This window comes from Eubalaena glacialis, chromosome 6 (assembly GCF_028564815.1).
Source record: "Eubalaena glacialis isolate mEubGla1 chromosome 6, mEubGla1.1.hap2.+ XY, whole genome shotgun sequence".
Classification (NCBI taxonomy): domain Eukaryota; kingdom Metazoa; phylum Chordata; class Mammalia; order Artiodactyla; family Balaenidae; genus Eubalaena; species Eubalaena glacialis.
This window is the reverse complement of record NC_083721.1, coordinates 56,416,205-56,441,152: the sequence shown is the minus strand read 5'-3', so window position 1 is coordinate 56,441,152 and position 24,948 is coordinate 56,416,205. Positions and strand designations below refer to the sequence as shown.

At 42.0% G+C, this 24,948-nt stretch overlaps 1 protein-coding gene across 1 annotated transcript in view; it reads left to right on the top strand.

The window, feature by feature from the left end:
• The window catches only part of MYH15 (myosin heavy chain 15), a 170,418-nt gene that overhangs the window by 142,595 nt on the left and 2,875 nt on the right, over window positions 1-24,948 (top strand). Inside the window, 6 exon segments of the mRNA XM_061193051.1 lie at window positions 5,376-5,568; window positions 5,800-6,005; window positions 9,841-9,968; window positions 12,471-12,546; window positions 12,548-12,629; window positions 14,412-14,516. Of these exon segments, the coding sequence (XP_061049034.1) occupies window positions 5,376-5,568; window positions 5,800-6,005; window positions 9,841-9,968; window positions 12,471-12,546; window positions 12,548-12,629; window positions 14,412-14,516 (790 nt within the window).

Here is a 24,948-nt window from a genome sequence, read left to right as displayed (position 1 = left end):
AAAGAATAAGTATGTGGGCAAGGACTGTTTATGCTGTTTGGGTTTCCCTACAACAAGCCGCTTTCTTGAGCGTTCAAGACACTGACTGCTAATGCTAAACAGTGGAGGAAAAGAACTCAAAAATGTGATGCTGGGCATTAAAATTAATGTCAGATCAGAGTGAAATTTCCACATCCCCCCTGCCTGTACCTGTAGCCATTTGTTTGGAGAGGGGCCGAAGCCAAGAGCTAAGCTGCTTATGAATCCCTGTTGAAGCAGCTGGGTCTTAATAGTCAGGAAACTGAATTAAACAGGAATCCTGGGCTGCAGGATCTCTTCTTAGCTTCATCATAACAAGCTGATGATTTTAGAAATTTTGCTTCTTCGCTTCTCAGTGAAGTGAGGGGATGAAAGCAGCCCCATCCATGTCACAGAAGGTGGTGAGGAAGATCAGTAAGCTGATGTTAGCAAAGCACTTCACACTCTAGATCAAAGGCACAATTATAAACACATGGAATTAACTATGATTGTATTATCCATCTCATCTGTTCCCTTAAGTCAATGCCATATGTCAGCATGGAAAAGCATTTTTGAGTCGGAGGTTCAACTGGCAATTTGCTTTAAACGTGTTTGTTAAACAATTAAAAGAAAAAGTTACCATGTTCAATTGAACTGGCCTCTTACCCATAGCCCATCTTCAGACAAAACTCCCGTGGGGGTCATTTTTTTTAATGAGGATGTCAAGCCAAATTTGGTCCTCTGTGTGCTTTGAGTTATCTTTGCTCTCACTCACTGGCACTTTCCTCTATAGGACTGACTGTGGGGATGAATTCTGGTCTACTTAAGAGGCTCTGAGTCCGTGTCTAAAAGAATTTTTTTTTTTTGATGGAGGGCGAAAACATTGGGCCTTGATATTTGCCCTACTTCCTTCCATGAGGAACAAAAACGAATGTCTCCTTGTGCATTAAAAAAAAAACCAAAATACCCCTCGTTTCAGGTAACGTCAAACCTATGCCTATTAATAAACCCAGCTACGTAAAACTGAATCCTGAGAGTCTGCATCTTGTCAGGTACATCTGAATGTTGTAGAGCTGTTCACCAATTATAATAATTTTAGTGCACAGGAAGCTGGAGATCCAAACAGCTAGGGGTGGGAGAAGAAAGAACTGAAGATGAGGCAGGAGCTGCGAAGGGGCTGAAAAAAGAAGGGCGGGCTGAAGGGAGGAATAAGCTATTCCTGAGTTTTAGTTAATGATTCATAATAACTGTAATAGGTACATCCAGAAAGGAAAGATGAGCGTATCTTAACAAAATATCACAAATACCATGCAGACCCTTTCGGTGTGAGTGCCCTGTGCCAGTGGAGATTGGATCAGAATGCCTCGGTCTAATCCAAGGGTTTAATCTGACTTCAGGGCTAGGAGAGGAAGGGATTTTAAGGAAACAAGAGAATGCCAGGGGGAAATACTAGCAAAGCAGACGATTGGGAGCAATCAAGGGTAAACCAGGTAAAATCCAGAACTCAAGGGAAATATTGCCTGAGGGAAAGATGAAGTTCAAGGTTCTATTTCACATAATCCTTGGGAAGCTCCATAGAAACCGAAGGAGGCCTGTGAAGCAGGACCCGAGAAGCTGAAGGGACCAGGAGAACAAGAGAGAGACTCAGAGGCAAAGGCAAAACCTTGGTAGAGCTGCAAACCGGGTAACTCATTCACTCATTCTCTGCCCCCCGGCCCGCTGCTCTTCCATTCGGCGAGGACTGATCCTGTGTGAGCCGGGCTGGAAGCCTGTTGGTGGTGAAAGAATGAGCAGCTGGTACACGAGTTGTATGTTTCACTTGCTCAACAGATATTTGAGCGCTTCATGTTGCCAAGATGCTGTGCCTGCTCTTCTAGACGGGGCTTCCCAAACTTTTATGGATTGTTAGGACTTTTTTGTTTCCCTACAAATGTTATAGTTAGCAGAGCTAGAGGTAGGCAGGCGACAGTGCAGTCACTGCTGGAAGGAGGGGAGGAGCTTTGATGGCCGGCTTTGATCCTTGCCCTCCTCCACACAGGAAAGGAAGAGTGACATCGTGGCTCCTTGAAGGCCGGCTGGCAGCCATGACTGCTGTCTAAGTCAGGCCCTGCTGCAAGGCCCGACTGGGTTGAGAACAAGTTGGTCAGTTGCGTCCTGAATCTTCTGGGGCCACTGACTATATACATCCCCCTCCCAACTCAGGGTATTCAAGGAAATGCTGAAATGTGTGGCGGTCTTCTCAGTGGCCCGGGTGCCCCTGGCCTGCATTCTGCTCTCCCTGGACACACTCAGCGAGGTGCTGTGGAAGGAGCTTTTGGAAATGAGGTATCGAAACGCCTTACTCTATTGAAGTGTGCTTGTTTGCTTTGGTTTGATCATCTACGGAAGGGTTAGATGTATGGGGTCACATGGTAGATATTTTTGGCTTTGCAGGACATAGAGTCTCTGTTGTAGCTACTGAACTCTGCAATTGTAGCTTGAAAGCAGCCATAGACCATAAGAAATTAAATGGTCATGGCTGGGCCCATAGCCCATAGTTTGCCCACCCCCAGCCTATGGCCTCAGGTACCTGGTAACATTCCGTCATCTTTTCCTTCCATATAGTTCACTCCTCTGAACTCAGTAATAGTGAACTTTGCCACATGGTCTCAATTTACATGTACTATCCAACTTAATTTCTTTTATTGTCTGAGTCTCTGCCAGAAGAATATGTTTAAATCTCTTCTCATTTCTAAGGAAAATATTTTAGTGCGACTTCAAGAAGTAGGAGCTCAAACTCAGTCATGGCATTTAGTTAGCAAAATATCTTGTTAATCACTTTAAAGCTGAATCGTATGTATTAGAATTAAGGAAAATCTTTCATTTCCCTGATATAGATGAGCAACATGGCAGGAGAAAAATATTACTGATTGAATTGACTGTCAATTTAAATCCTTAACTTTTTCAAGTTTTAAAAAAGAATGGTTTTGTTTTTGTTTGCATTTGGTTTCTTTCCTCAAATTGTGTTTCACATTTCAGAAAAAAAGAGGAAAGAAAGTAAAGGAACTTCTTACTATATTGCCCTGGTCCTGACTGCTTCATTTTTCTTAAAAAATGTACTCAAGGAGCTTTCATTTTAAAGATTTCTTGACTCTGCATGGAATGCGCTGATTGTTTAGTGGCCATTCTCTAGGCCTGTGTTATACAGAAGCCTCTTAAACCGTAGCACTTTCTACTTGTCTGTAGGCACTCATGAAGTTTCATAAACAACTGTGGAAAAAGTACAATTTGAAACATTCATTTTGTCTGCCTAAGTAGAATATATCTCTGTACAGAGGATTTTGACACCAGCTTAGAGATGCCTTAGTGTTCCTGCATAAGGAGAGTCAACTGTGGCAAAAATGAGTTTCCTCATGTAAGACAGAGCAGTGTCTTAAAGCTTTCAGTGATGCTGAGTGTGTGTCCCTGTAGTATTATGGGCTAGGGCTGCCATAACAAAATAGACTGCGTGGCTTAAACAACAGAAATTTCTTTTCTCACATTTCTGAAGGCTGGAGGTCCAAGATCAAGTTGCTGGTAAGTCTGGGCCTAAGACCTCTCTCCTTGGCTCGCAGGTGGCCAACTTGCTGGGTCCTCACATTTTCTTTTCTCTGTGCACACCCATCTCTGTGTCTCTTTGTGGGTCCATATTTCCTCTTCTTATAAGGGCATCAGTCAGATTGGATTAGGGCCTACCCTAAGGGCCTCGTTTAACTTAATCACCTCTTTAAAGGCCCTGTCTCCAAATTTACTCGCATTCTGAGGTGCTGGGGGTTAGGGGCTTCAATATATGAATTTGGCTGGGGGGAAGAGAGGAGGGACAAAATTCAGCCATAACAGTCTCTAGTAACATTACGTGCTGGCATTCCTGTAGGATTCTGATCTGGGAGCAGGAAAAAAGCCCAGGACCTAAGGATAGGCAGGAGAGGCTGGCCGCAGCATGTGGGAGCCAGGACGTGGCGCTGGCAAAGGAGAGGTGCTGACTCTGGAACCAGAAAGAGTTCTTTCCTGTACATTTGCATAACTACTTCTGAAACCTCCCCCCCATCAATGGGGTGAGGGTGGTCACAAAAAGTGGCACCTCCACCTGTCACCCAACGGGAAACTCTGACCACACTCTTACTCCTCTGTAGGCTGTGTGACTTGCTGCTGGCCTCAGAGATCAGAATACAGGCTCAAAGACAACTCAGTGTGGAACCCAATTCTGACTCAAGATGAATATGTGTCTGCTATTTGTGCTGATGGGCTCTGTGAGTATGTCTTGTCTTACCTGCCCAGTACTAGGCCCTGTTTCATAGGGTGAGCTTAACAGGGCCTGTGTTATAACAGTTACACCGTCCTGACTCACAACCACCAAATCTTGACGGCTTAAAACCAACAAAGCTTATTTTTGCTTTGTGTCAGAGTCCAATGTGGGGTAGGATGGAGAGTGGGCCACTATCCCAAGTCACTCAAGAACCCAGGTTCCTTCCATCTTCTGATGCCAGATCATCCATGTGTGGCCACCAAGTTTGCTATAGATGGGGAAGAGAGAGCACAGGATCACACGAGTAAAAGGCTGTATGTGTGAGGCTTGGAAACACTTCTGCCCGTAGTCCATTGGTCAGAATTCAGTCACATGGTCCCAGACTTACTGCAAGAGTGCTAGGAAATGATTGCCATGGGTTCCCCACAGTTTTTCATTGTCTCTCTGAACACACATCTATTGTGTAAGCTTCTGTCACTTTGCAAAAATGATTTCAGCATGGACCTTTCATTGTTATAAAGGCATATTGAAGTAATTCAATATCACACAGCAGTTGGTTTTCTCAGCCTGTTCTTGGTTGTACTCTCAAACTCCTGGAGAAAGATAACCATGCTATTCTAGGGGAATTTGGTGTCACAGGCTGTTAGAGCAGGATTGCTGGCGATCAGGACTTATTCCAACCTGGGTGGCTCTTTCTTGCCGTGTTCAGACATGTTTCACCGTTGAAAGTATTTAAATATTATGCCTGTCTGAAAGTGCATCCTTCCTTCACCCTTAGCCACTCTAGGGAATCTAGACCGTCCTGGAGGGGGTCTTAGATAAGGCGAAGACTGACCCACAGGAACCTCAAAAAGATTCTGGTGCTTTTCTTGATTTTTCTGGGAAGTTGGTCTGGGAATCTTAGTCTGTTATGATGGACAAATGCTCACTGACCTAACCCTTCCATCTCCATGGTTTCCAAATGAAGACCCTTTAGACTCATTTTGTTAATTACACAGAATTTTTCTTGAATTTTAATTTTTTTTCTGATTCCTAAACAGTTGTGTGTACACAGCAGGTAATCTTTCTTAATTTGGGTGCATGATTTTTCCCCTGAATGTGATTCTAAAATTAGGAGGAAGCAGCAGTGTGCTATTCACTCCCTGCAGTCGAGTCTGGGTTCTGAAGCTCGGAGCAGAACTGAGGCCACCCGGCTGAAGAGGAGCATGGAAGGGGACCTCACGGAGACGGAACTCCAGCTCAGCTGTGTCAACCGGCAGGTGTCAGAGGCAACCAAATCCCTGGGCCAGCTTCAGATCCAGATCAAGGTATTTTCAATTGTAATGCAGGGGTGAGGCAGGGATGTCTCTGCTTACGGGAGCAAACCAAGCGCAGGTTGTGTTGGGCAATAAACGCGAGGACAACAAATCTAATCCTTCAGGAGAGCAGGAAGATGCTTACGTTGAATCTGTGGGGCTTGTTCAGAGCGTGTATGTGTCAGCGCAGGTCCCGCTGAACTGCCCGGGATCCGTGTCCCCGGCGCGTGTTTTCTCTCGCAGGACCTTCGGGCGCAGCTGGAGGACAGCGCACGCCTGAACAGTGCGCTGAAGGAGCACTTGGCGGTGGCCGATCGGCGCAATGCTCTTCTCCAGGCTGAACTCGAGGAGCTGAGGGCCTCGCGTGAGCAGACAGAACGCGGGCGCAGGCTGGCGGAGGAAGAGCTCCTGAAAGCCACAGGAAAAAAATCAATCTTTTCCACGCCAAGGTGGGGCCCGTAAACTCGCCGTTAGCCATGTCAGCTGGTGGGAGGCAATGGAACCACACCGGTTGGCCTAGGACGGTACACGGTTGCCACGTGGAGCCTTGCAGGTGGCCGGTGAGGCAGGGAGGGCCTTAGGCAGCAGAGTGGTGGTCTTGCCCTTCATTCATCCCCAAATGCATTGGTTCTCTAGGGCTGCAGCAGCCAAGTTCCCAAACTGATTACAGAAATGTAATCGCTCACAGTTCTAAAGGCTAGAAGTCTGAAATCAAGGCATTGGCAGGGTCGTGCACCCTCTGAATCTTGCAGGGAGTCCTTCCTTGCATTTTCCCAGCTTCTGGTGGTTTGTTGGCAATCATTGGTGTTCCTTAGCTTATAGATGCGTCACTCCAATTCACCTCCTTCACATGGCATTTTCTCTGCGTCTTTAACATCATCTTCCCTCTGTATCTGTCATTGTCCAAATTTCCAAATTTTTATGAGGACATCAGTCATATTAGATTCGGACCCACTCTAATGACCTCATTTTAACTTGACTACCTCTCTAAAGACCCTATTTCCAAGTAAGGTCACATTCCGAGGATTGGGGGTTAGGACTTCAACATATGTTTTTGGGGGGAGGGACACAATTTGACCCATAACACTAAGCCCTGGCCAGAAGAATGAACTGTCAGGGCACTCATAGCTAGGATGCTGGGGAGAGAGAGAGGAACATTTGCTAGTGTTCCAGAATCATTGGCCTGCTTCTCCTGTTCCCGCTAAGCCATGCATTCCCTGAGCATCCCAGGATTCGAAAAAAAATGCTCCTGCCTCAGAGCCAGGAGATTTCAAACAATTCTGAGTGGCTGCTGACAGGTATGATGAAGTGTCAGGACTCTGGCTTCTCATGGAAGGTTATGTAAGTGACACAAAGCGAGAGTTCTTAAATCGTTGCCATTCTCATGGAATCAGGAGAAGCCATAGTGGCTAGGACAAAAGCTTGACAAACATTTTTAGGGCACCCACCATAAGCTGAACAGGTATGCATGGTATAGACAGATGCAAAATGTCTCCATCGTCCTAAAAAGGTGGAGATCTAAGTTACCAAACTGCAGTGCACTGCTGGGGTTGTAGTGATAAAGCAAGCACACCCCTACAGAAAGCCTTCCCTGACGATCCTAGACTTAGGTAGATGTACAGTATGCTTAATCTGAGTCGTGAAGGACATGGAAGAAGTTAGCCAAGTAGAGAGAAAAGTCAAGGGCAGAGGCATGGGGAAAAGAGGGAATTTAGGATGTTAAGGAAAATTGATATACTTACTATAGCATACGGTAGGGGGTAGGAGAGATCAGCAGAATTGATGCTAAGGGAGAGGCAGGTAGAGCCAGGTCACCAGGGATCTTGATTTTGAGACTGATGGAGTTTGAATTCTATCATGCAGCTAATGGGGTTCTGCTGAAGAATTGTGAGTAACTGGGAGGGAAGTTGTTAGATTTGCATTTTAGGAAGTTTACTCTGGTGATTGAATTCTATCATGCAGCTAATGGGGGTCTGCTGAAGAATTGTGAGTAACTGGGAGGGAAGTTATTAGATTTTCATTTTAGGAAGTTTACTCTGGTGATTGTTGTGAAGGATGGATTAATGCAACTAGGGGCAGATGTGCCATGCTCTGGGATATTTAGAAACATCTGTGGGATCATTTTGGTTGCCATAGTGACTGGGAAGTACCACTGACATTTAGTGGGCAAGGTCCAAAGATACTAATGCTCCTGCAAGATCCAGGATAATTCAACATCCCAAAGAATTGCCCCTCCCAGAATGCCAACTGTGACCCCACTGAGAAACACTGGATAAAAGGAAGTATTAGTATAAACCAAAGATGTACCTGCTGGAAGGCACTGCATTTAGTTTGTGCCTACAGTTTGTGCCCATGTGCATGACACGATCCTATTAGGATACCATGTGGTATAAAACAAATAGGCTATACGTTATGCATAATTCCCAACAGGCTAACTTACTTCAATATTTTCTTTCTCTCTCAAGAAAACTTAACTAAATACAATGAGTGGGAATCTTATAAAGTAGAATATTGAATTTTTAAAAAGTAAATCATTCACTATCTGTAGTACTTAATATCTATTGGTAAAAAATTATTTGCCATGCATGTTATAACTGATGATATACCAGTGGGTCCCAATATGATGAAAAACCACTAGCCTAGAGAGAGATAAGGACATCAACCAGAGCAAAAGCAGACATAGAGAGGAGGAGATAGATTTGAAAAAAAAAGAAAGAAAATTAGGTAATAGACCTGATCTCCAGAGCAGAGTTTCTGAAACTTTACATGTATAAGAGAAACTAACACAAAAATGCACATTCTCAGGCCTCACCCCAGACCCACTGAATCAGAATCTCTGCAGCAGGAGGAATCAAACGAGTTTTCAGGTGATGCTGTCAGTGCAGAAACTACCCTTTGAGCAGCTCTGGTCTAGGTGACGTATTGCTCACAAAGGACTTCTCCCCCACCTTAGCCATTGGTGGCCCCCTTGCAATTACGGGAACACCGTCAATCTTCTGATTGACATACAGTGAGTATTTTCTAGAACCTTCTGCATCTTCAGACTTCTAGCCTAGAACAAACATATGAGGCCAAACTTATCCTTGTCTAATTACATGTGTCCTTTTTCAAACCTGAGCTGTGACAATCTAGATTGCTCTTCTGCACAGTACTCCCTCATCCCCTGCTTCCCAAACGGAACCAATCATTCAGCTTGAAAAGATTTTAACCATCAACTCCCTAACAGATTTTAAATGATTCTATGTATAAACGAATCACCATTTATATTGTACCTGTCTTTACAAAGAAAGAGTTTCTATGGAGTTATGTGCAGTGAGCATCCCAGCATACTCCCGGAAATACCCTCATCCCTCCAGGCCACACCCATGGCAGTGGGAGGCCTGAGGCACACAGAGCCTGGCTCTCCATAAGGACAGAGGATAGCAACCTTGATGAAGATGCTTCACGCCATCAAGGAAGTAGGGTAGAACCTGTGAGGCTGGAATATCTTTCTTCCTATTTCCAAAGGCTTAATCTTGCCACTGAGAGAGGCACTAGCTAGAGGAAAAGTGAATGAACAGAAGAGAACTTAAAAATAGGAAGGCTATGCCTTTTAAATACATTCTCTATGCTAAGATTTCACACCCTCAGAAAAACTGTGCTACAAACACAGACCAAAAAGGAGTTTCAGCCTCTAATGTCACAACCCAGGAAGGAAAGAATTAGGGCAGCATCAGCCAAAGAACACAAATAATCCTCCAGCGTAATGGAGGTTTCTCAGGCCTGGGGGATGAGGCTCATCTAAATTGCTTTTCCCACCCCCTCACTGCAAAATTAATAGAAGCAGAGGTAGATAATGAGGAAGATTTTCTTCCCCTGGAGCAGCATGAAGGAAACTTATTTTTATTCCCCAAACCCCTGCTTACCACATGTCTGCTTTTGACCCTGACTTCTGCTCTGGGACACTTGCTTCTTCCCCATCAAAGAGCAAAAAGCAGAAAAACATATCCCTCAACCAGCTGAAAACCAAACACATGTTTGGGGCTTGTAGGTTGTCTGGGTCCATTTCTCCTTTCTGACTCAGGCTGTCATCTCTCCAGTACTAAGCCTCTAATGGATGAAATCCCTTGCATTCAAGTCTAACATTGTCTCCTGGGCCTGGAAGTATTGCTTCATGAGTATGGCTGACGAGAGGAAAACACCCTCCCGGCCAGAGCCCCTCGCATTGCATGTCCTGAACACACCAGCTTGCGTTTGCACCACTGATCTCAACTTGCCTAATGAGGATGCCGCTTTTCCTTAGAGCACGAGTCTCCTCAGCCAGAAGGAGAAACTGGAGGTTGGTGTTGCCAGGATGCAGAAGGCAGCTGAAGAGGTGATGCAAGGATGTCAAAATGCAGAAGAGAAGGCCAAGAAGGCAGCCACCCACCGAGGTGGGTCCATTGACTGCCTGCTTGCTCCTGTCTTCCAGAGTTGATGGGAGCAGTAGCCAAGGGGCAGGGGCAAAGCTGCAGACAAAAAGGATTCCATTGATTCTCCATATGGCTACGGGGAGGTCAGCTGACCCCTCTGCCTCTGTCCCTATTTTGAAAAATTAGGCCAATTGGCTCCTCCCTTCCACTCTGTCCACACAATGAAAAGGAGCAGCTGAATTGCCATAAGCAAAATCTTATGAAAGCAAGAGATTTTTTAAAAAGTTAATCCACTTTCCACTTGTGAATCAATATATCTAGTGTCTAGAAACAATTCTTCTTGTGTTTCCTTACCCATAGATATTTTTCCTAGGGTCTGTAATAGCTTTATGATGATGATTTGCAAAGAATGCTTATTTCACTTATTTTGTTTTAATTTTTATTTATTTATTTATTTATTTATTTTTGCCTGCGTTGGGTCTTCATTGCTGCACGCGGGCTTTCTCTAGTTACGGCGAGCGGGGGCTGCTCTTCATTGCGGTGCTCGGGCTTCTCATCGCAGTGGCTTCTCTTGTTGCAGAGCACGGGTTCTAGGCATGCGAGCTTCAGTAGTGGTGGCTCACGGGCTGCAGAGCACAGGCTCAGTTGTTGTGGCGCACGGGCTTAGTTGCTCCACGGCATGTGGGATCTTCCCGGACCAGGGCTTGAACCCATGTCCCCTGCATTGGCAGGCGGATTCTTAACCACTGCGCCACCAGGGAAGTCCCTATTTCACTTATTTTTTACAGACCATACTATTGCTTCAGTAACAGAGTCAGGTTGGTGAAGAAGGGCTTCAGGATTGGTGTACCTTCCTTATCTGCAAGTTTAAAATTGTTTATAGTGGTGTTTTTCCTGAATGAGACTAAGCTCAGGGTTGGCTGCCAGCCTTGACTGTACCTTTGTGGCAACTGGAAAAAGCCACCCACTGGACCCCCACTGTGGGTAGATGCTGACTTCTCTCAAAAGGCATGGCAACCAGAAGGCAATACTCAGCAAAAAAAAAAAAAAAAAAAAAAAAATGTCATGGAGGAGGGAGGTGAGGAGAAGTCTGTGTGTGAAGAACCCAGCCTTGCAAGTGCCAGTGCTTGCTGAGCAGAGCTTGGGCTTGATTTCAGCCTCCACCCACCCCATCCCCATCCCCATCAGGTGGTTCTGTATAGTCCATCAACACACAAACACATGCAGCAGCCCTGACCTTGCCCTGTGAATGAAAACTGATCCTTTTGCTAAAAACTATATGGGAATCGAGGAGACAAGATATTCAATTAGATTTTACATTAGTCATTTTAAAATTCAAAAGGAGGGAAAAGCTTACTGAGATATTTCGCATTTGGGGAGCTAAACAAAACTTTTGCACCAAATCCTAGCTACCAGGTCACTGTAGAATCTAGAAGAATGGGGAAGCATGCCTAGCACTCAGCCATTCAAAGCAGACACTTTCTGATGGAAAAGAGGTGTGTGAAAAGCTTAAAAGCTTTCTGATGGATAAGAGGTGTGTGAAAGCTTAAAAGCGTTTGGCCAAGGAAAAAATAATATGCTTAACATTTATGAAAATCCACATAGATAGAAAGGAATAAAAAGAGCTTTTACTCCTGCTTGGTAGGTATATTCAGTCAACACATTAGGAAGACTCTATCTGTATAACCTCACCTTTATAAGATTTCCTTGACAATGTTGAAAAATGAACTCACTACCTCTTTCCTCGCTTTAATTCTCCAATAGTTCAGCTGTGAGTTCCAACCCCACATAGCAGAACCCAGTTACCTCCGTCATTCATTCTTTGCCCTCACCATCTACACAGACGTCTCACACTTAAATTATACAGATGGTTGGTAACCTGATAGACAGAGAAACTTTGTCTGGGAGGGCAGTGTCCTTACATTAAAGGCACTGAGAGAGTCATGAAACAGTTCTTAATAATTGCAGCGAGACCCCAAGCCCTTAGTATACATAGCCAAAGCCAAGAGTGGGCTTCACAAGAATTAACCCTCCTTGTGCCAGATTATTGGCACTGAGAGCCTCAGTTGCTACCAAATTCCTGGAGCCTAAATTTGTTTGCAGTTGCACATCACAGAATTATAGAAGTGAGACGTGAAAAAGGTTCTCATAGGCACTCCACACTTTTCCTGGTGCATGATGTTACAGGACATGTCCTGGTGCTTTACTCAGTTAAAAGCTGTGCCTTCAGTTGGTCATCTTTCTTTCAATACAGGTGTATAATAATGTTCACATGGTGTTTCATCTCTGGTCTGTTTCCACCACCCCTCACCCTTATCTCCAGTAGCTGCTGCTATCTTGATTGCCTTATGGTTAACAAACTCGAGGGCCACAGAGGTTAGGGAGAGCATGGTGGGAAGAGATTAAGTACACAGAGGCAAGGCATGGCACCTAGTCACATCAGGAACGGAAGACTGTGGGTAGAAATGTTAAGCTTGATTGGCTGCTGGATTGTCTCAGTCCCTTTCCTTCTTTTCTAGGTAGCAAACATGTCAGAAGAACTGAAGAAGGAGCAAGATACCAATGCCCACTTGGAGAGGATGAGAAAGAACATGGAGCAAAGACTTACAGGAAAGGCTGGATGACGCTGAGCAGACCGCCATGATAGGGAATAGAAAGCAAAGCCAGAAACTAGAATCCAGGGTAGGAGTTTGCCTGCATAATCATGGGGTCTTGACAACTCCCAATTCGAAGCCTTTTTGTCCTGTAATGTCACACCAGATAGCCCCTACCTCCCTCCTCACTTTTGCTTGTAACATGTTCAGATCTTTGACAGTGTCAGATCTCAGTATATTCTTTCCTTCTTCTTGACTTTGGGCCACTAAATAGGACTTTTCTTGGACTGGGTGAAATCCGCCATCCTGCTAAGTGAGAATGCAGTTCCTCCCACTCACCCGCCCCAGCTCTAGGGCTCCCCACAGCCAGGGAGACCAACTGTTTCCAAACACACCCTCGCAGTCTTGCTTCTGTGCCTTTGCTCCTGTTATTTCCTCTGTGGAGAATGCCCGTTTCCTAACAGCCAGACAAAGGGGAGGGAAATAACTAAATCAAGGATCAAAACAGACTTAGTGAAAATATAGTAAAAGGCCTGACAGAAATGATGTAGCACCTGCCTTCAGGGAGCTCAAAAATAAATAGGAAGACCTAGCTTGAAAATAGGATTTTTAAAATTATTGAATCAATTTCAGTGACAACGTATAGGTCATGTGACAAATGCTATAAGGATGGAAAGGATATTTGAGTGGGATTTCATGGTTCAGAAGGGCCTCTGAAAAATAAAGTATTGCCTTTGCACATTTATGGTATATCCGTATAATGGAATACCAATGCACATTGATGGTACATCCATATAATCACACTGATTAAAAAGGAGTGAGGAAGAGCTCTGTAATGTCCTGGAGATCATGGCTAGTGGTATAATGATGATAAAAGGTACAGGTGATGTTGAGAGTATACAAACTTCTGTGCAAGAAAGAGGGGAAACATGAAGACATGTACACATTTGCTTGTATTTTCAAAAAGAATTGGTGACAGAATAAAACAAGGACTAATAAAAACAATTACTCATAGGAGGAGAACACAGAGATAAAAGCTAGACCTTCTGAATGCAACTTGTATAGTTGGTGTGATTGCAAAATCATATGAAACGCACCCTCCCCCTTCAACCCCCTACCCCGTGTGCTGCTTTATTTCTCTCCATACCACTTATCACCATCTAACATAGTCTGTATTTTACTTTGTTTCGTTTGTGTGTTTCCCTTCCTTAGAATGGATGCTTATAGAGGGGAGAGAGTTTTGTCTGTTTTGTTCCCTGCTGCATCCCTGGCCCTGGTGTCTGATGCATAGTAGGCATCAAATATTTGTTGAATGAATATTATGTTAACCTTGGTTGTATAACTCTGTAAGGCTGCAGGCCAGCTGTTCATCTGTACTACAGCTCTCCCACAAAGCAGGTCTATGGGGCTGTGGGTGACATATGTGTGACAAAAACTCAGAGTCTGATTTCTTTAGAGAGTCAGAGCTTAACATGGAGAAAGAAGCTTAAGATGAGGCAGTACATTGGCTGAATCCTTAAAGAGTGCTATATATAGCTTATTCTCTCTATATACTTACGTACATTCGTAATACACACGTGTGTGTAATTTTGTAATCCAAGAGGGGAAGTTTATCACCTCTGCGTGGATTAGCCTTTCACATCCTTGAGTCTAAACAGCCCTTTTATGAGCTCACATAGTTCAACCAGCTCACTTTTGGCGAGGTGGTTTTCCCAGAGAGTTTGCCCTCTTTCACCACTGCCAGAATGAGAGAGCACCCGTCTTCCCTGATGGTGTCACTATTTCAAATGATCGTGCCAGCAGGCAAATGCAATGCCCGCCTGGCTTGCTGGCTGCCCGCCTGTCATCTGAGACCGTGGTTTGCTTGCAGGTCCGTGAACTGGACGGTGAACTGGAAAGCGAAGTCCGACGCAACGCGGAGGCCCAGAGGGGAGCCCGCAGGCTTGAGCGATGCATCAAAGAGCTGACCCACCAGGTACTCCAGGAAGCCACTCCCTGTTCGCCTGGCTGCGCTCTACCCTGGGCAGATGTGCTCCTTCAGGTCTGAAACGAGCCCCTAGGTCTCCTGTAGTTCTCTCTCCATCTTTGCTCTCCTTCAGCAGGAGACATCAACCTGCCCTTCCAGGGCTCCTGTGCTATTGTTGGTTTGGGATAGTCTCTTTTCAGAGCTCTCAGGAAGCAAAATGTGAGCAGCAAGTTGCAATTAGAAGTGAAAAGCTATTTATACTGTCCTTGTTTCTTCACACATAATGTCTGCAGCACTTTCAGAAAGATGTCTTCCTGTGAGAGGCTGAGTGAGAACAATGTGTAAATGAAGTGACTGGCAGAGACGGGGAAGGGGGGCGGGCGACTCAGCCAGCAGGTTGCATGGGACGCTAGCTAAATTGGAGCAGGGGACATTTCCACTCTTGTTTTCTGGCCGCATGAACACTCCAGGCCACCGAGGACTCTATCTGGTGCTGGGGCCAGGTGGAAACACAGCAAATGCTGAGAGGCCCCCGCAGCTTTCTGACTGTTTCCCTGTGGACTGGCCTTGGTCTAAGCAAATAACTGAAAAGAGGTGGGCAGACTTCTTACCAGTAACTAATGTATTGCCAAAGTAGCAACGTACTCCTTCACTTGTGTTTTCATTTTCTAGCCTTTCTTCCCTTTTCTTCAAATGGAGAAGACCAGCGATTCCACGGTAGCGGAGGCACAGTCTTGCTCACCACTCTGGGCCCAGCACCTTCCTGGCACAGAGTAAGTGCACGTGTTTCAGTTGTTAACACAGATGCCAGAGGTCACTTTCTAGCCCTCTCCGCTGCACAGTACAGCTTGTTCCAATGAAAAGGCAAACTCATCCTAGGCGCCCGCTTTACAGCAACTTGGACAGCACTCACGTGAGATCCGCTGGTCCTGATGCTGGTCCCTGAGGTTGAGTTGGTGTCAAAGACATCAAAGTCTGCCTTCCTTGCAATAGGAAGGATAGTGTTGATAAGAAAGCAGAACGCTTCAGAAACATCATCTTGGGCTAATTAAGACGAAATGAAATGAGGTATTCGCACAGTTCTTCTTTGCTGAATAAGTGGTTCTTTTCTAAGGCGAGTTAGTCTGACACTGGGGAATGCACCCATGGCATGTGTGGCTGAGGAAGTAAACACCTGGGGAACGTGAAAGGTGTGCTATTCTACTCTTTTTTTGAGCAAGGATAAGAAAACATGAGGAAGCAAAATGCTGCTTGTTAATTATGTCTGGCTTTTTCTTTCTATTTTCCTATGGATTATTCTTACAGTTTTCTTCTGTAAACAGGTTCATCATACAACAATACACCAAAGCTATACTTTCTTTGGTTTCTGTTGTCCCAAGGAATACAATCTTATTCTACTGTATTTTTATCTTTGTTTCTTGGTAGCAATAATCTTAGTGTTTCCCTTGTACTAGTATGGTGGTGTATTTCTTAATTTCTTCCAAGTGTCTGCCCAATGCTTAGAGTATATCTATTCAATTATACAATGATTTTTCTGCCATCAAATCAGATAATACCAATTGAGTACCTTTTTATTCAAGATAACAGGCTAGACCCTGTCAGTTTAAAGAGATGTTAGAGAGCTCTCCACGTTCTTTGATATCAATGCCTGCTTTTGAAATATTCAAGGTAGATGTCGAGTCAACTCAATCTGTTCTCCTTTAACATCAAAATAACCATCAGGACTATGAGGCAGGGTGTTCTGTGATAGTACATTGTAGATGCCTTTATGAAATGTCATTTTGAAAGGGACATAAATATGGTTTTCCTTTCCTAGGAAAAATCCTCCAGGAAGATCATACTGTATTGGAAAAGGGAATCAAGTGTCACCCCATCCACAATAGTTCTATGGCCAGTCCCCACTGAGCATTTATCTTCCCCAATATGTCCCTCTAGTGTCTGGAAATTCATCCTATTTTCCTCTCTCCAGTGTCTAAAAATGTACGCTATAAAGCAGGACATAGGATTAGGAACCTATACTCGTTATGGAAGGTAAAGACAGTTTTCCTCCCTCTCCTCCCACCTCTCCATCCACCTGCCCCATGTTACCTTTGTCTGCTTCCTATATTCAGGGATCTGTGTGTAGATGTTATTTAATCCTTTCCAATCTAAATATGGATATAGTATCTTCATTTCTAGGGATAAGAAAACAAAATTTAGTCTTGGGTTTGTTCTCCAGGAACCAGATGCCAGGATGGAGTTAAAGCACAAGAGATTTATTGGAGGTAACACCTGGGAAAGATAAAGGGGAGAGCAAGCAGGCTGAGGTAGAGAAAGCTTTCAGAGCACCTTGTGAGTCTGACACCTGTGAAAGGAAAGGGTGAAGGAAGGAGGATGGGATAGAAGGAAAGGGTGAAGGAAGGAGGATGGGATAGAAGGAGCCTCCGGTTGCAGTGCAGCTCTGGGCAAGTCTCCAGCACATAGATTGCTGTAAGAAGTCCCATGCTGGGCAAAAAAAGCCAGATCCTGGTAACTTGGCTGTGCCCCACTGTCAGCTGGGGGCTGCTTGGGGAGTATGTGATCTCAGTATAAATGCTACAGCAGATCCCAAAGGCACTGCAGTTGGAGGGTTTCATGTTCCTGCACTCCTCACAGCTGAATGGCAGGTTGTTTTCTTGAAGGGAAATCTGAGCCCTGCACAACTATGGCAACCACAGTTACTTAATGCCTTGGAGGGAGCTGAGATGTGAACCTAAACCTAACAAAGGCTTTGCCTCCCCACGTGGGGGGAACATCAATATCACCTAGCCTTTTTCAGTTTTCTCATGTGTGGCCTCCTTTCCCACACAGGAAATTTACTCACCTGAGTAAATTGGTTTTAAGCAGTTAAACCTCTATTGGGTTTGGAATTCCCTATGACCACATAATTCTATGAGTCTTCAAGTTTCTTAAACCTGAGAGGTAGAGAGCTAGGCAGATGAAAACAAAGAGGGATTTTATTTATAAAGTAGACATCTCATTTCCCCAATCAGGTGATTTCTTATATATTGGCCCCTGCCTTAGGAAGTTTAAAAATAGTAATTAATTATCTACTGTCAGATTGTACTTTAAGGTGGGAGTGGGGGAGGAGTGCTCTAGGCAGCACAAAGAGTTGGTTAAACCAAACTCTCCTTCCTCCCTCCCTTCCTTCATATATATATATATAAAACAGATAACATTGTATCAGTTTGGGGTGTACAACTTAATGATTTGATATATGTTGATACATGTTTACATTGCAATATGATTATTACAACAAGTTTAGTTAACACCCATCACCCCACATAGCTGCAAAATTTTTTTTTCTTGTGATGAGAACTCTTAAGATCTATTCTCTTAGCAACTTTCAAATATACAATACAGCATTGTTAACTATAGTCACCATGCTCTATATTACATTCCCAGGACTTATTCATCCTATAACTAGAAGTTTGTACCTTTTGACCACAATCACCCATTTCCCCCACCCCCAATCACCCTCCTCTGGCAGCCTCTAATCCATTCTCTGTTTATGTGAATTCAGTTTTTTAGATTCCACATATAGATTAGATAATATATTGTCTTTCTTTGCCTGATTTATTTCACCTATTATAATGCCCTCAAGATCCATCCATGTTGTCACAAATGGCAGGATTTCCATCTTTTTTATGGCTGAGTAATATTCCAGTGTGTGTGTGTGTGTGTGTGTGTGTGTGTGTGTATGTATGTACACACACCACATCTTCTTTTTCCATTCATCTGTTGATGGATACTTAGATTGCTTCCATATTTTGGCTACTGTAAATACTGTTGCCATGAACATGGGGGTGAAGATATCTCTTTGAGATAGTGATTTCATTTCCTGCAGATAAATACCTACAAGAGGAATTGCTGGATCATATGGTAGTTCTATTTTTAATTTTTTGAGGAAACTCCTTACAACTTTTCATAGTGGCTATACCAATTTGCATTCCTACCAAGAGTGTACAAGGACTCCTTTTCTTCACATTCTCACCAACGCTTGTTATTTCTTATTTTTTTTGATGATAGGCATTCTAACTAGTGTGAGATGATATCTCATTGTGGTCTTGATTTGCATTTCCCTGATGATTAGTGATGTTGAGTACCTTTTGATGTACCTGTTGGCCATTTGTATGTTCTTTGGAAAATTGTCTATTCAGATCATCTATCCATTTTTAATCAGGTTTTTAATTTTTTTGATATTCAGTTGTATAAGTTCTTTATTTTTTTAGATATTAACCTCGTCTTGGATATATGATGTGAAAATATTTTCTCCCATTCCACAGGTTGCCTTTTCATTTTGTTGATAGTTTCCTTTGCTGTATAGAAGTTTTAAAGTTTGATGTAGTTCCACTTGTTTATTTTTGCTTCTATTACTTTTGCTTTTGGCGTCAAATAAAAAAAAAATCCTTGTCAAGACCAATGTCATGGAGCTTACCCTCTGTGTTGTCTTCTAGGAGTCTTATGATTCCAGGTCTTAGATCCAAATTTGTATCCATTTTGAGTTCATTTTTATATATGGTGTAAGATAACGGTCAAATTTCATTCTTTTGCATAAGGCTGTCCAATTTTCCCAACACCGTTTATTGAAGAGGTGGCTGTCTTTTCCCCATTATATATTCCTGGCTCATTTGTCATAAATTGGCCATGTATATATGAGTATTTCTGGGCTCTCTATTCTGTTCAGTTGATCTACATGTCTGTTTTTATTCCAATACCATACTGTTTCAATTACTATACCTTCGTAATATGTTTGAAATTGAAATCAGGGAGCATGATGCCTTCAGCTTTGTTCTTCTTTCCCAAGATTGTTTTGGCTATTCGGGGTCTTTTGTGGTTCCATTCTATTTCTGTGAAAAGTGCCATTGGAATTATGGTAGTGATTGCATTGACTTTGTAGATTGCTTTGGGTAGTATGGATATTTTAACATTAATTCTTCCAATCCATGAGCACAGAATATCTTTCCACTTATTTGTGTCTTCTTCAATTTCTTTCATTAATGTCTTATAGTTTTCAGTGTGCAAATCTTTCACTCCCCTCGGTTAAATTTACTCCTAAGTATTTTATTCTTTTTGTTGAAATTATAAATGGTATTGTTTTCTTAATTTCTCTTTGTGATAGTTCATATTAGTGTACAGAAACACAACTGATTTTTGTATAATGATTTTGTATCCTGCAAATTTACTGAATCCTTTTATTAGTTCTAACAGTTTTATTGAAGTCTTTAGGGTTTTCTATATAAAATATCATGTCATCTGTAAATAGAGAGACTTTTACTTCTTCCTTTCCAATGTGGATGCCTTTTATCTCTTTTTCTTGCCCAATTGCTCTGGCTGGGACTTCCAGTACTATGTTGAATAAAAGCGGCAAGAATGGACACCCTGTCTTGTTCCTGATCTGAGAGGGAAAGCTTTCAGTTTTTCTTCACTGAGTATTATGACAGGTTTGGGTTTGTCATATATGACCTTTACTATGTTGAGGTATTTTCCCTCTATATCTACTTTGTTTAGAGGTTTTATCATAAATGAATGTTAAATTTTGTCAAATATTTTTTGCTGACATTTTTGAGATGATCATATGATTTTTACCCTTCATTTTGTTAATGTGGTGTATCACATTGATTGATTTGCAGATATTGAACCATCCTTGCATCACTGGAACAAATCCTACTTGATCATGGTGTATGATTCTTTTAATGTATTGTTGAATACAGTTTGCTAATATTTTTTGAGGATTTTTGCATCTATATGCATCAGGGATATTGGCCTATAGTTTTCTTTTTTTCATGATGTCCTCTTCCAGTTTTGGTATCAGGGTAATCCTGACCTCAGAAAATGAGTTTGGAAGTGTTCCCTACTCTTCTATTTTTTGGTATAGTTTAGAAAAGATTGGTATTCTTCTTTAAATGTTTGGTAGAATTCACCAGTGAAGCTGTCTGGTCCTGGACTTTTTATGTTGGGAGGTTATTGATTACTGATTTAATGACCTAACTAGCAATTGGCCTTCAGATTTTCCATTTCTTCATGATTCAGTCATGGTAGGTTGTATGTTGTAGAATTTATCCATTTCTTCTAGGTTGTCCAAACTGTTGGTACATAATTGTTCCTAGTAGTCTCTTATGATCCTTTGTATTTCTATGGTATCAGTTATAACATCTCCTCTTTCATGTCTGATTTTATTTGAGTCCTCTCTCTTTTTCTTGGTGAGTCTAGTTAAGGGTTTGTCAATTTTGTTTATTTTAAAAAACAGCTCTTAGCTTCATTGATGTTTTCTACTGTTTTTTTTAGTCTCTGTTTATTTCCACCTTGATTTTTGTTACTTCCTTCCTTCTATTAACTTTGGGCTTCATTTGCTCTTCTTTTTCTAGTTCCTTGAGGTGTAAAATTAGGTTGTTTGTTTGAGGTTTTTCTTGTTTCCAAATGTAGGCATTGGAACTTCCCTGGCAGTCCAGTGGTTAAGATTCCATGCTTCCCAGCTCATGCAGCTCAATATCAAAAAAACAAACAACCCAATCCAAAAATGGGCAGAAGACCTAAATAGATATTTCTCCAAAGAAGATATACAGATTGCCAACAAACACATGAAAGAATGCTCAACATCATTAATCATTAGAGAAATGCAAATCAAAACTACAATGAGATATCATCCCACACCAGTCAGAATGGCCATCATCAAAAAATCTACAAACAACAAATGCTGGAGAGGGTGTGGAGAAAAGGGAACCCTCTTGCACTGTTGGTGGGAATGTAAATTGATACAGCCACTATGGAGAACAGTATGGAGGTTCCTTAAAAAACTTAAACTAGAACTACCATACGACCCAGCAATCCCACTACTGGGCATGTACCCTGAGAAAACCATAATTCAAAAAGAGTCATGTACCACAATGTTCATTGCAGCTCTATTTACAATAGCCAGGACATGGAAGCAACCTAAGTGTCCATCAACAGATGAATGGATAAAGAAGATGTGGCACATATATACAATGGAATATTACTCAGTCATAAAAAGAAATGAAATTGAGTTATTTGTAGTGAGGTGGATGGACCTAGAGTCTGTCATACAGAGTGAAGTAAGTCAGAAAGAGAAAAACAAATACCGTATGCTAACACATACATATGGAATCTAAGGGAAAAAAAATGGTCATGAAGAACCTAGGGGCAAGACGGGAATAAAGACACAGACCTACTAGAGAATGGACTTGAGGATATGGGGAGGGGGAAGGGTAAGCTGTGACAAAGTAAGAGAGTGGCATGGACATATATACACTACCAAATGTAAAATAGATAGCTAGTGGGAAGCAGCCACATAGCACAGGGAGATCAGCTCGGTGCTTTGTGACCACCTAGAGGGGTGGGATAGGGAGGGTGAGAGGGAGGGAGATGCAAGAGGGAAGAGATATGGGGATATATGTATAGGTATAACTGATACACTTTGTTATAAAGGAGAAACTAACACACCATTGTAAAGCAATTATACTCCAATAAAGATGTTAAAAAATTAAAAAAAAAAAAAAAGATTCCATGCTTCCACTGCAGGGGGCATAGGTTCGATCCCTAGTCAGGGAACTAAGGTCTTGTATGCCATGTGGTACAGCCTAAATAAATAAAGGCATTTATCACTATGAACTTCCCTCTTAGAACTGCTTTTGCTGAGTCTCATAAGTTTTCGTATGTTGTATTTTCATTTTCATTTGTCTCAAGGTATTTTTTATTTCTCTTTTGACTTCTTCTTTGACCCATTGGTTGTTTAGTAGCATGTTGTTTAATCTCCATATATTTGTAAATTATTATTTTTTTCTTGTAATTGGTTTCTAGTTTTATACATTGTGGTCAGAAAAGATACTCAGCATGATTTCAATCCTCTTAAATTTATTAAGAGTTTTTTTGTGGCCTAATATATCATGTATCCTGGAGAATGTTTTATGTGTGCTTGAGAATAATGTTTATTCTGTTGCTTTTGAATGAAATGTTCTTCATATGTCTAAGTCCATCTTATCTAACATGTCATTTAAGGCCAATGTTTCTTTAATGATTTTCTGTCTGCATGATCTATCTTTCGATGAAAGTGGGGTATTGAAGTCCCGTATGTTAATTGCTGTTTATTTCTTCCTTTAGGCCTGTTAATATTTGTTTTATAGATTTGGATACTCCTATGTTGGTGCATAAATATTTACAAATGTTGTATCATATTGTTAGATTTACCCCTTTATCATTATATAATGACCCCTTTTGTCTCTTATTAGCCTTTGTCTTAAAGTCTACTTTGTCTGATATAAGTATAGCTACCCCACCTTTATTTTAGTTTCGTTTGCATGGAATATCTTTTTCCATCCCTTCACTTTCAGTCTGTGTGAGCCCTTATATCTGAAATGAGTCTTTTGTAGGCAGCAGATAGATAGGTCTTGTTTTTTAATCCACTTGGCCACTCTGTGTGGAGTAGAGAATTTAGTCCATTTACATTTAAAGTAATTATTGATAGGTATGTACTTATTGCCCATTTGTTAATTGTTTTCTGACTGTTTTGTAAGTCCTTTGTTCTTTTTATCTTCTCTTGTTCTCTTCATTTGTGCTTTGATAATTTTCTGTAGTGGTACGCTAGATTCCTTTATGTTTATCTTTTGTGTATCTACTATAGGGCTTTGCTTTGTGGTTACCATGAGGCTTACATAAAACAACCTGTATTTATAGCAGTCTATCTCAAGTTGATAACAACTTAAGTTTTGTTGCATTCTAAAGGTCTACGTTTTGCTCTCTCCCCACCTATGTTTTATATTTTTGATGTCACAATTTACATCTTTTTATCTTGTATATTCATTAGCAAGTTTTTGTAGTATAGTCATTTTTACCATTTTTGTCTCTTAATCCTACATAGTAGATTTATAAGTGTTTATCTACCACCATTACAATATTAGATTATTCTGAATTTAACCTATATTTATCTTTATCAGTGAGATTTATACTTTACTGTTACACATGAGTGCCCTTCTGTTTCAGCTTAAAGTCCCTTAAACATTTCTTATACGGCCAGTTTAGTGGTGCTGAACTTCAGCTTTTGCTTATCTGGAAAACTGTTTATCTGTCCTTCAATTCTGAAGGACAACTTTGCCATTAGAGAATTCTTAATTGGCAGTTTTTTTTCTTTCAGCACTTTGAATATATTGTGCCACTTTCTTCTGGCCTGGAAAGTTTCTGCTGAAAAATCTGATAGTCTTATGGAAGTTTCCTTTGTATGTAACAAGTTGTTTTTCTCTTGCTACTTTTAAGATTCTCTCTTTGTCTTTAACTTTTGACTATTTAATATAGTCTTGGTTTGGGTCTCTGTGGGTTCCTCTCATTGGGAACTCTAGGCTTCCTGAATCTGGATGTCTGTTTCCCTCCTAGGTTAAGGAAGTTTTCAGCCATTATTTTTTCAAATCACCTTTATGCCCCTTTCTTTCTCTCTTCCCCTTCTGAGACCCTTATAATGCAAATGCTGGTCCACTTGATGTTATTCCATAAGTCCCTTAAGCTGTCTTTACTCATTTTCTTTTTTTTTGCTACTTTAATGGGATGAAGTCCACTGCCGTGTCTTGAAGTTCACTGATCCTTTCTTCTGCTTCATCTAGTCTACTGTTGAATGCCTCTATTATATTTTTTTAATTCAGTTATTCTATTCTTCATCTCTGTGATTTCTGTTTGGAGTACTTTCTTATATTTTCTCATTTTTGAAGTGTTCACTTTGTTCATGCATAGTTCTCCTGAGCTTGGTGAGCATGTTCATGACCATTATTTTGAACTCTTTATCAGGTAAATCACTTTATCCTTTTCTGGGGTTTTATCTTGTTCCTTCATTTGGAACATATTCCTTTGTTTCTTAATTTTTTTTACTCTCTGTGTTGGTTTATATGCATCAGATAAAACAACTACCTCTCCCAGTCTTGAATGAGTAGTCTCATGTAAGAGAAGATCTTTATCATTCAACCCTACCCTAGCTCTTGGTTGTCTCTGAAACCTTTGTGATTGTCCAAGCGGCCTTCTTTGTTCTTAGTGGCTCCCAGTAGTTGAGGGTGTCCAAGAGCTGTCAGTGTCCCAAAGGGGAAGATCTCAGTCAGTACCTAGATGCAGGCTGATTGGAAGCCATACCCTCAGGTGGGAGCTTTTAAAGTATGCAAATATACCTCTTCCAGGAAAGACTGGGAGATGGGAATTTCTGTTTCCTCTGTTCTGACCCTTGGGGTGACAGCCAGTTAAGAACTGTTTCTTTGTTTGCTACTGTCCTGTTGAACCTGTGAACACAAGCCCTGCTGGTCACCGGAGACAGGATATCAAGGGATGTATCCTCTGGGCATCAGCTACAAAAGTCAGTGCACCAGACCTGTGCATAAGCTCCTTTCTCAGAGATACTGGTGACCTGGGTGGGGCATGTGAAGATGGTACCCAA